A 12,329-nucleotide genomic window follows, 5' to 3' on the forward strand; every position below is an offset into this window, starting at 1 on the left:
AAGATCCAGTGGGACTCTGGAGTGGATGCTCCGCATTGTCTTGAGTGTGTAATCTGTGGTGAGTGGAGTCCAGTTGAGCACGATCTGTTTGGGTGAGGCTTCGTTGTGTGCGGTGGTGGCAGGCGTTGTAGCAGGGTCTTGGGTGTCAAAGGTGTCGGAGATCTGCCTGATCATGTGGTGGAAGAATGTGCTGAGTTTGTTGCAGAGGTCTTAGGGAGGGTGAAATGTCTGTGGGCTAGCTGTTGGGGCTGGCCAACTCATTGACGATGGCGAAGACTTCTGTGCTGTTGTATGCGTAGGCATTGATTCTGTCTTTGAGGGGCCTTTTTCTTTGTGGTTTTGAGTAGAAGGTGGTGTGCGTTGACAGCGGTTTTGAAGGTTGCGTGGGTTTCTGGGATTTTGTTGTTCCTCTGTCTCTACTCGAGTTGTCTGCTGGTATGTATTGACTTGTGGAGGGCGGGAGTGAACCAGCTGGCTTTCTTGAAGTTTTGCTTGTTTGATGTCTTTTTGAGGGGTGCCGGCGCAGAGAGAGTTGGAGATCCATTGGTGAAGGTTGTGTGCTGCGGTATTGGCGTCTGTTGGTGGTCTGGTCATGCTGAGAAAGTTGACGAGAAGTTCTACGGTGGCCTTTTTCCAGCTACGGCAGATGGGGCGGGGGCAATGAGGGTGGTGGTGAACGGTGGGAATGGCGAATGCAAAGTACACACAGTGCTGGTCGGTCCAGAGAATTTCGGTGGTGTGGCTCTAGATGATGTTCCTGCTGATGGAGAAGACTAGGTCGAACGTGTGTCTGGCTATGTGGCTCAGTGCGGTGACTTGCTGCTTGAGTCCGATGTTGGCGAGGTTCTCCAGTTGGGAGGAGGTGTTCTGGTCACTGGGGTTGTCCAATTGAATTTGAGGTCTCCGAGTAGGATGTAATCGGTGGATGCGAGAGCGTGGGGTGCAATGAGGTCTACAATGGCCTCGTTGAAGGCCACGCTGGGGACTGAGCCTTGGAAGGTCGTATTGGGCTTGCTCTAGATCTGGAAGGGGGGGTGTTTCATGGTAGTCGTTGGGTCATTTGAGTAAGTGGTCAGTTGAAGGTTGTTCTTGTGGACGATGTCTATGCCTCCTCCTGGTCAGTCGACCTGGTACTTGCGGGAGATTTTGTAGCCTTCGGGGATGGCGGTGGCATCACTGATTTTAAGACAAACTTCTTGTGCCTTCGTGGTGAGCATTATCAATCTAATATGATTGTATGAGGTATACCTCCCTTACCCTAAGCAGTGCACTGAAAAATTTAAAGAAATTATATATTTTTAATCTTGCAAGGAAATGGTGTTTTTTTTAACGTGTTCTAGAGTGTGTCATTAGTGGGAAACTGTGCAGATTACCTAGCATGTTTACATATATGTACTTTCGACATCAGTAAGCATTCTATGTGCACGTGTAATTCCTCATCTTTATTCAGGCCCTTGGCTTCTGCGGGACCCAGGTCTGTATTATATCTTAAATCGATTTTTTTCAATTACTTCTCTTGATCACCTCCTCTGATATTAGGCCAAAGAAACTGAGCGAGTCTACAATACTATCATGGCATTTTTCAAAATCTCCAGACACTGGGGAATTTTTGTCAGCGTGTTTAATGCCTCTCATGTGCTCCATCACTTGCCAATGGGGAACATCAAGTTGGCCACATATTGTTTTCTGTGTGTACATTCTTTCACGTAAATATACACATAAATCTGTGCTACAGGTTATGAATTGATTGCTTTTCCTTCCTGTTATGCAGAATAACCTCCTTTATTTTGACACCAGATTTGCAAGCCATACGTTTCCCTCATTTTCTGAAACCTTTTAGGTTAGATGGCCCCTTTCTCTCATTGGACTATCTACATAGCTATGGGCTTGTTGGTCATTTAAGGATAGGGCTTTACAATGCGTGATGGAGCGATGTGAGTTAATATCATGTCCAGTCACCTGATCAGCTTTTAATATTTTCCAATGTTTAGAATTTGTCTTGCTGCTGTGTATCTCGTATTGTATGTAGTGATGAACCTTACGGTAATATCAGGTCTCTCCTTTGGTGTCTCTGATTTGAAAGTAGTTTATTCATGTTCTGGGTTCTCGCTTGGTTGCTGGCCATGTACTTTTTTTTCTTCCTTCTCATACACTTCTTGGCTTTCCCTTTTTCAACTGGTCCGTAGCATTTCACCATAGGTGATACTTTCTATCAGTTTCTGTGGATGTACGTTACTCACAATGCCCTACTTTTTCCTTTCTATGTAGGCTTGTGACCATGTGTGCTTCTCTAGCTCAGTATGGATAGCCAGGTCATTTATAGATTTATCTCTGATCTAATGAGTGAATTTTAGGTTGAGATCAGTTTTTGTCTGTCTCCTGATTAATCTTTTAGACATTTCCCTACTTCCGTCCCACAGCAAGGAAAGGTCATCTATATCCCCGATCCAAATCAGCGCATGGTTTGTCATGTTTTCATTTCGTGATGTCCAGACCACCTGTTATGTGCCCGGGTTAGGCCCATGTAGCGAAGTAGCTCATTTCATATATTGTCCTATTTTTTACTGTAACATTTCTGCTGTGACCTTTTGCACATATTTGTATGCACGACAATGTTGGATTAGTTTCTCTGAAATTACTTTGTTTACACATCTAGCTTCACACAAAATTATCACGATGCCTCTAACACCATGTACAAGGCCTCTTGACGCACTATGTTCAAATGTCGTATCTTCATCCACAGGGTAACAGGGCTATCTACATATCTAGTACATAGACTAATCTATACGTACATCACAAAGATGCTTTCTATTATAAATAATGAGCATCTCAATAGATTAGTAGAGGAGGCGCTACAGCTGACACCCAGGGTCCGTGCAGGCTGAGACTTCACTATGCAGCGGGCTGACATCTCCGTGAGCGGGAGTTCCGTTTGTATCCAATACGGGTCCTGCATTCTTTCCTGTCAGGTAATGGGGTGGGATCGTCCCTTAGTGGGGATTCTTGGCTTCACACCCACACACACACTAGGTACACGCAGAGTAGGGAGTGCATAGTAGGAGTCCGCCTGATTACTGCCTTGCTTATATGCCTGCATATATACACTGTTTTAGCACCATGGTAGAACTATATCTACTATTTACGTGCTTGTAATCACTTTCAGCTGCTTTAGTCTACTGATTATTGCAGCTTATGTATTCTATACAAGAATAACGTGGTTCAATAAATAATTGAAAACGTCCCTCTGTGTATTCTCCGTATATTTCTCTAAGAGCAAGTAAGTTTGCGTGACTGAGCAAAAGGTTCTGTTCTGTTTTAAAGATCCCTGAAGGGTCAGGGTTGTCACGTTCAGAGGTTGCCAGAAACCATTTGCTTCCTGGTAAAGTTAGGGAGTCTTATGGTGGCACTGTGAGCTAGCTGGTCTCTAGGCCAACTCATCCTGCGGAGCTGTCTGGAGCCAGTCTAGGCACCTCATCCAAAGTTTATATTGACCAACAAACGCGCAGGTCCTACGCATTAGTGGGAACTACACAACACACCTGTTCCTTCCACCAGACCACAAATACATTTGCAGAGCTGGGAGAACAGGTGCCCATTGCTGTCCCTGAGATTTGTCTGTAATATCTATCTTTAAATATGAAAATATTGTTATTTAGGCAAAAATCATGGTCCTAAGCATCCATGTATAGTCATATGGAGATATTGGTCTATTGAAAAAAGCGTGTTCGTATGCTCTAAGACCTTGCGTGTGTTGTATACATAATTAGCAAGATCACATCCTAGGTAATTGTCAAATATGATTTTCTCCTGTGTATATCTTTTGTAGAAAATTCTCTCTATACAATATGATGGGAGGCTCTCCACAAGAATCAGCAATAAATGGTTTTAGTTTATGGCTGTGCTTTCCAGTGAGCTATTGTTGGAGGGGAATATACGCCCCCCTTGTTCTTGCATACATTTGTTAGAAGGTAAAAGCATGGTACAGTAGAGGGAAGTGTTTTACACAAATCAAAATGTTGCCATTCCCATTTCACAACAATCCGTATTTAATAATTATTGAAAAGCCTTTTGTTCATAATTGCAAACAATCACTAAAACCACATTCCTGCCCCTTATCGGATGGCTTTGATAATTCTGTTGTCATTACGTAATGGGTTAATGGCCTCCCTTTGTCCGTTACTCAAGTTGGATCTGATTCTTCCCTTCTTGCCTTGACTGGTAAACGATTTATTTGAACAAGTCTTTGACGACCAAGTCACTAAAGACATCCAGATTATCATGAGGCAAGGAGGAGTTATATGTAGCTTGCTTTTTGAAGTGAGTTAGGCTTCCCTGATCTATCTGTGCCTCCTTTCCCAGCAATGCTTCTCGCTCTTTCGTTGCACATATATTTCCATTATCCAGACCAGCCAATGTCATGAAGTATCAGCGTCTCTTGAACACAAGTCATGTTTTCTGTATTGGGCCCCCTATTCTCATGTTCATTGGCTTGGGTCTGACTTTATGTTGATATCTTAGAAATGAAAATATGTCAATTCTATATGAACTGTAATCTAAGTCCCTCCTGGGGCAGAAATATAAGCCACGGTTATCGATATTTAGTTCATCCATTGTCAGTTAATGTTGTGATGAGTTAATAATCATATCTCGCCTTGCTCAATCACCTTTCTCTTCCTATGGGGTGAGTTATCTTTTCCATTTGCTCTTTCCTGTCTTTCTCTTCCTCTGTTTGTGCCTCTTGCTTTTGTTTTTCCTTTTTTATAATATTCCATTGTCCGTCCTTGTCTCAGCAAACCGTACTCAGCGAAAAAAGTGGCAAGTAGTTTTGTTTCTAGGTAGTTGCTAGCAGAGTCGTCTGAGTCACCTTCTGAGCTTGATTCCTCTGTCAGAAGTTCATGTCGTCTTTGTGTCAATGGAATTTTGACTGCTCTCCTTACTTATTCGTATCATCTTACAAAGTTGAAGACTCTTCCAGGACAGTAGTCTTGCTTTTCCCTTTAGAATTTCCTCTTTTGTAGCTTTTTACCTCTTTCTTATCACTTGTTCATCATTCTCGTTGTCCTTAAGTTCAGCTCTTATTTTCAAGTGCAACAAATGCGAGTTTGGAGAACTCCATTGGACTGCAGACTTAGAACTGTAACAAAGAAATAAAACAAGTTAGCAGGCCTTTTCCATCTATGAATTAATGATCTGGAACAACATCCCTGTATCTATCAGGTGATGAGGACTTCCTTCTTTAAAAATAATTTATGCTCATCTTTGGCCCTAACTTTAGGCTAGGCTTGTAGTATAGAAATAACATATAGATACATACACAAAGAAGCTGGCCTAGCCTACACTAACGTTTGAATACTTTTGAAAAAACTTTTGTGAAAATGTTCATGGGAGAGTTGGGAATGGTTTCCCACCAGAGCACCCCTGGCATCCAGTTAAGATTTTAATGTTGTCTTATTAAGAGTAATAAGTCTACCTTTTTTAGCCACTACATGACTGCAAGCCTTAATGTAGATAGTTGTCTACCCTAGTAGCAGTCACTTCCTCAAACAGTTAGCAAACGACACGCCCCATAAGTAGATGAACAGTTCCTGCAAGTTTACAAAGACAAAGTTGAATATGCACCTAGGGGCTTATTTATAACACCCTTGCGCCGCCGGTGCGTCACCTTTTGCCATGTTAAAAGTGGCGCACTATTTGGCATATGGTTTTCTACTCGTGTGGAGACTCGGGGTGGGCAGAATTCCGTAGTCGTGTTACACAAAGCTCATCGAACCGGTAAAAAATCTCTGAGAGCACGCAGAGTTCTGCGAACACGCGGAATTGTTTGTTTCGCCCATTCGCAATGCTTTTTTCCTGTTTGCATGCTCGGGGGGTAATATCTCATGAACACGCATTTTAAAAGCGTGAGGAAGCAAAAAATTCTGCGGATCGTGGAAGTTTTGGCAATTCGGTGGTTTTTTTTTTTTTTGTTTTTTTTTTTGAGTTTTATATAGCGCGAACTAGAACCGAACCGAATCAGTTATCAGAGCGCTTTACATAGAACCAGTTACGTTACATGAGGACACACGTTCATATTTTTTTTTTTAGGCACGGGGAGATTAAGTGATTTGCCCAGAATCACTGGGGGTTTTGGCGTCGTTACCGAGACTCGAACCCAGATCCCCAGGTCCGAGGTCGAGCGCCTTAGCCGTTAGGCCAACCCCTCTCTCCGCGGAACGCATAATTACCCAAATTCTGCAAGCGGAACTGCATTTACCGCCCAGGCCTAGCGGAGGCATCACATAGAAATACCACAGGCTGAGTCACCGTGTGATAAAGATGCAACCGTGGCTTTTCTACCCAACATAGCTCTAATAGATATTTGTAAAGCAGAAACATGTGGTTCTGTGCATCCTTTCATAAAATATTTCTCTGGTGACATCAATGCAAGGAAGAAGCCCAGAAGTGCTTAATTGTTCTAAGCATATTAGTAACTCAATTAGCCATTCTTTCCTTTCAATCAATCAATCAGCGGTTTATAGAGCGTGCTACTCACCCGCGAGGGTCTCAAGGCGCTGGGGGGGGGGGGGGAGGAGGGAGCAGCTCGGGGTCAGTCAAAAAGTCAGGTCTTGAGGTCCTTCCTGAACATCTGGAGGCTTGGGGAGCGTCTGATGTTGACCGAGAGCTCGTTCCAGGTCTTGAGGTCCTTCCTGAACGTGTGGAGGCTTGGGGAGCGTCTGATGTTGACCGAGAGCTTGTTCCAGGATTTGGCTGCGATGTAGGAGAAGGCTCTCCCATCGGTTCTGTTTCTACAGATGCGAGGGACCTCTGCCAGGGCGAGGTCAATGGAGCAGAGGTTCCTCTTGGGTACGTGGAAACATACTCGGTTGTTGAGGTATGGGGTTCTGATGTTGTTGAGGGATTTGTAGGCGAGGATAAGGAGTTTGAAGGTGATCCTCTTCTCGATGGGGAGCCAGTGGAGGCTTCTTAGGTTTTGGGTCATATGTTCGTGGCGAGGTGTCCCTGGAATGAGCCTGGCTGCGGCGTTCTGGACCTTACCGATTCTTTCAAGTTATGGCACAACGTGTGGTGTGCCACAGCTGCTGCAAATGGAAAATGTTACTCTCTTGCAAATACTGTCAGCTTGTCATGTTGCAGGCTCACATGCATCACCCACTTGCTGTATGGTTGGAAAGTATATAGGTTGCTCAGATTAAGCAGTTTATTGTTTTGATTTTACACATATAAGCAGTCGTACTCCGAGGGCGAAAACAACACAATAATTTAAGTTGGAGTCTGCGCGCTGATGCATTATGCCTTTCTGGTATGGGATCACAAGTCGTTCTCCAGATCAAAACTCAAATCAAAAAGTAATATTTTTTTTGTAGTCAAACCCAACCCATGAGAGATCACCACATGTGAACGGTAGAACTACAAGCAGCAAATGATTGTTTACAGGTAGTAACATTTTCCTTCCTTCCTAGATATTACTGTCCACCTTTCTCATATTATAACCGTGAATTTCTTTCAAGAAATATTTCCCATGTATAATTCTCAGTGTTCATTTTATTCTGCAGCACAGCAGTCGCAGACAGAAAGTATGAATGGGAAAGAGAAACGTAAAGCTTCTGGAGGACGGAAGAATTTTGCTTATAAAATGAATGAAAGAAAACACCAAGGAATACACAGGACGGAGAATTTTAACAATAAAACACTACTTGCAAAGCAGAAAAGAATAGGCACCGGCCTAAGAGCTTATGCGTGTGCTGAGTGTAAGAAGACATTTACTGGAAAGACGCATCTTTTACTGCACGAACAAACACACATAGATCGCTATCCCTACACTGAGCATGATATGAGGTTTGCTGATAAGGCAACACATGAAAAAACTCACAGTGGAGAGCGGCCCTTTCACTGCAATGTCTGTGAGAAAAGTTTTACTAAGAAGGGAAATCTTCTAAAACATCAAAGAATACACACAGGAGAGAAGCCTTATCACTGCACTGTGTGTTCCAAACCCTTTTCTCAGAAGGCGACCCTTCTACGGCATCAAAGAACTCACACAGGAGAGAGGCCTTATCACTGCACTGTGTGTTCCAAGTGCTTTGCTCATCAGACAAACCTTGTGCTGCATCAAAGAACTCACACAGGAGAGAGGCCTTATCACTGCACTGTGTGTTCCAAACCCTTTTCTCAGAAGGCAAACCTTGTACGGCATCAAAGAACACACACCAGAGAGAGACTTCATCATTGCACTGTGTGTTCCAAGTGCTTTGCTCATCAGGCAAACCTTGTATGCCATCAGAGAACACACACCGGAGAGCGGCCTTATCACTGCACTGTGTGTTCCAAGAGGTTTTCTCGGAAGGCGACCCTTGTACAGCATCAAAGCGTACACACCGGACAGAGGCTTTATCACTGCACTGTGTGTAGCAAGAGCTTTGATCTTAAGGCAAGCCTTGTACACCATCAAAGAGCACACAGGTGAGGGCCATGACGCTGCACAGGATATGGAAATTGCTGTAAACAAAAGGTGGTGCTCAGCAGCCTCCAATAACACATACAAGATGGAAGCCTTCTCAAAGCACTGCCAAAAAACCTTCATTTAAAAAAAGAAATGTGATCTTTTATATCATTTAAGAATCTACAGCTGAAGTTAAAACTCCCATGACATCTAACATTCCTTCCGGGGTGAGATCCTCCCTTTCCTCTGAATGTCAGAAGAGCTTTGAGTTAAAGGACAAACTCCAACGTTCGCAGCGTCTCCAAACAGAATGTAGGTTCTTCAACGTCACTAACGTCACTTAACCAAGCAACGAACTTCACAGAGGCTGCTTCACTGCGGATTAAACCTGTCAGACTCTCATGAAATGTGTGCAGTGTTGAGGACGTTACCAAGTGTGGATCATAAACTATCCTGATAGACGTAACTTATAGGATTCAACAAAAAATTATTGAAAGACCTGAGCACATGGGAAAAAGAAACTAGGAGAAGAAATAGGAATCAATAACCACTTAATATAAACTCCTTTCATCACTAAAGCAGGAACATCTACTCCCTATCAGTATCTTCAGACCGGCTGTGTAAATATTCTGTACAACCCATCCATGCTGAGAGATCAAAAGAGGATTCATGGCTGTCCAGATTCTAACAACTTGCAAAGGTGGCACCAACCATATCATTCTGCAGTTTCAACTGCCGAGACCGTTACACAATTCATAATGTTTTGAGATGGTTTATTCTAGTGAGAATTCTTTTTTTTTTTTAATCAATTTTATTATCATTTTGAAAAACAAACAAACAAAAAGACAGCATACATCTTACACCGTAAAGCCAATTCCATCTCCAACAGACAGTAAAAAACCCCACTGTGTGGGTAGGAGTATTTATGCAAGCCACCCAAGCTGGAAAGCAGCACCCCGTTACACGGGAGAGCCAAAGCCGGCAATTTAAAACAGTAGGTTCAGCCATTTGATCCAAACCCTATTGAACCTCGCGGGACAACCATGTGTCTCAAAGAGGGGTTCTGCCTGGGACGCGCATCAATCTACCTCCCCGGTGCCACTTTTGCAGGGTAGGGGGGTTGGGCTGGGCCCAGGCCGCTGCAATATCTCGTTTAGCCACAGCGACCGCCATTCCCAGAAAATGTTTGTCTGCTCTAGAGCCGTCCAAACCATCAAATACACCCAGGAGAAGACGTAAGGGATCGTGTAGAACCTGCCACCCCACGGTCTGTGTGAGCTCAGATTCCACGTCGGACCAGAAGGGCTCAAGGCCAGGGCAAAGCAAACCATATGGTAGAAGTCGGCCGCAGTTTGGCCGCTATTCTGGTGAGAATTAAATACCCAAAAACTAACTTACACATACATTACAAAACAAAGCAGATTGTCTGGTGAAGACACTGTAAGGAGTATTTCATCGCATGCTATGATGTGTTTTGTGAGGTCAGTTGTTGTCCTGTTCTAGTGTGAGGGGTGAGATTGACAACTAGACAAAGGACACTGCCGCAGTGAGCTGTTTGCCAAGAATGTCTTATTTTCTGCAATAAAACTTTGCTAATAAACTAATCTGCCTGCCTGTTCCATGTGGCGATGAGACTGGAGATACTTCAAACGCACACAATTCAGCGAAGACATCACAGACTTCATCAGCCCCCACGCCCTCCCCTCCACTGATTACATCCTCCTCGGGGACCTCAACTTCCACCTGGAGAACAACAAGGATCGCAACACCACCGCCCTGCTGGAAAACCTCGCCAACCTCGGACTCAAGCAACTGGTCAACACCCCCACCCACTACGCCGGCCACACGCTTGATCCCGTCTTCTCTTCCAGCAAGTACATCACCTTCAGCCACGCCACCGGACTCCACTGGACAGACCACAGCTGCGTCCACTTCAGCTTCAAAAGATCCACGACCCACCACCACCCGCAACAGGTACCTCACAGGAATTGGAGCAAGATCACCGCAGACCAGCTCACCACCTCCCTCAGCCAGAGCCCACCCACCAACCCGCCAACACAACGGCCACCCGCCAACACAACGGACCCCAATGAAGCAGCCCGCAACTTCACACAGTGGCTGACCGCCTGCGCCGACGACCTCGCGCCACTAAAGAACCCTCCCAGCAGACCCAGAAGCAAGAAGGCATCCTGGTTCACCGACGACCTCAAGGACTCCAAGAAGACCTGCCGCACCCTCGAGAAAGCCTGGCTCCTCAACCGGACCACCGACAACATGACCGCCCTCAAACACGCTACCCGCAAGCACCACCAGCTCATCCGCACCACCAAGAAGAAATCCCTGAAGGAACGACTGGACAACAACGCCCACGACAGCAAAGAGCTCTTCACTATCGTCAAGGAGTTCACCAACCCCAGCACCGGCACCAACGACATCACTCCGTCACAAGACCTCTGCGACTCCCTCGCCTCGTTCTTCCACCGCAAGATCGCCGACATCCACAACAGCTTCGGCGCCCCACCCACGCACCCAACCGTCGAACCAACGCCCCCCACCGCCACCCTTCGCACCTGGACCACGGTGACCACCGAAGACACAGCCCGCACGATGAACACCATCCACTCCGGATCACCGACCGACCCCTGCCCACACCACGTCTTCAACAAGGCCGACTCCACCATCGCACCCCAACTCCGGAACATCATCAACGCCTCCTTCAACACCGCCACCTTCCCGGAGAGCTGGAAGCACGCCGAGATCAGCGCCCTCCTGAAGAACCATACAGCGGACCCCACCGATCTCAAAAACTTCCGCCCCATCTCGCTCCTCCCTTTTCCTGCTAAAGTCATCGAGAAGATCGTCAACAGACAGCTGACCGCCTTCCTCGAGACGAACGGATCCCTCGACCCCTCGCAGTCCGGCTTCAGAGCCAACCACAGCACCGAGACCGCCCTCATCGCAGCCACCGACGAAATCCGGACCATGCTCGACAAGGGGGAAACAGTGGCCCTCATCCTCCTGGACCTCTCCGCTGCGTTCGACACGGTCTGCCACCGCACCCTAGTCCAGCGCCTCAGCAACATCGGTATCCAAGAGAAGGCACTGGAGTGGATCATCTCGTTCCTCGCCCGAAGAACACAAAGAGTCCGCCTCCCCCCGTTTCGCTCCGAGGCCACCGAAGTCATCTGCGGCGTCCCGCAAGGATCTTCACTCAGCCCCACCCTCTTCAACATCTACATGAAACCTCTCGCAGCCATCGCACGCCAGCACAACCTCAACATCATCTCTTACGCCGACGACACCCAGCTGATCCTCTCCCTCACCAGAGACCCCGACACCGCCAGAACCTGCCTACACGAAGGGATGAAAGGCGCCGCCGAGTGGATGAAGGACAGCCGCCTGAAACTGAACTCGCACAAGACGGAAGTCCTCATCCTGGGATCTTCGCCCTCCGCCTGGGACGACTCCTGGTGGCCCCCAGCCCTGGGCACCGCACCCAAGCCAACCGACCACGCACGCAACCTGGGCTTCATCCTGGACCCCTCCCTCTCGATGACCAGACAAGTCAACGCCGTCTCCTCATCATGCTTCAACACCCTGCGTATGCTTCACAAGATCTTCCGCTGGATCCCGACCGAGACCAGGAAGACTGTCACCCAGGCACTCGTCACCAGCCGACTGGACTACGGAAACGCCCTCTACGCCGAAACCACAGCCAAGCTACAGAAAAGACTCCAGCGCATCCAGAACGCCTCCGCCCGACTAATCCTAGATGTCCCCCGACGCAGCCACATCTCCAGCCACCTGAGGAACCTGCACTGGCTCCCCGTCGACAAGAGGATCACGTTCCGGCTCCTCACCCACGCACACAAGTCTCTCCACGACCGCC

At 46.7% G+C, this 12,329-nt stretch overlaps 1 protein-coding gene across 1 annotated transcript in view; it reads left to right on the forward strand.

Annotated features, from left to right (window-relative positions):
• The window catches only part of LOC144756059 (uncharacterized), a 356,863-nt gene that overhangs the window by 8,947 nt on the left and 335,587 nt on the right, over positions 1 to 12,329 (forward strand). Inside the window, exon 2 of the mRNA XM_078645600.1 lies at positions 7,554 to 8,331. Within this exon, the coding sequence (XP_078501726.1) occupies positions 7,554 to 8,331 (778 nt within the window). The remainder of the gene's footprint in view (positions 1 to 7,553; positions 8,332 to 12,329) is intronic.

Source organism: Lissotriton helveticus, chromosome 1_1 (genome assembly GCF_964261635.1).
Source record: "Lissotriton helveticus chromosome 1_1, aLisHel1.1, whole genome shotgun sequence".
NCBI classification, from domain to species: Eukaryota; Metazoa; Chordata; class Amphibia; order Caudata; family Salamandridae; genus Lissotriton; species Lissotriton helveticus.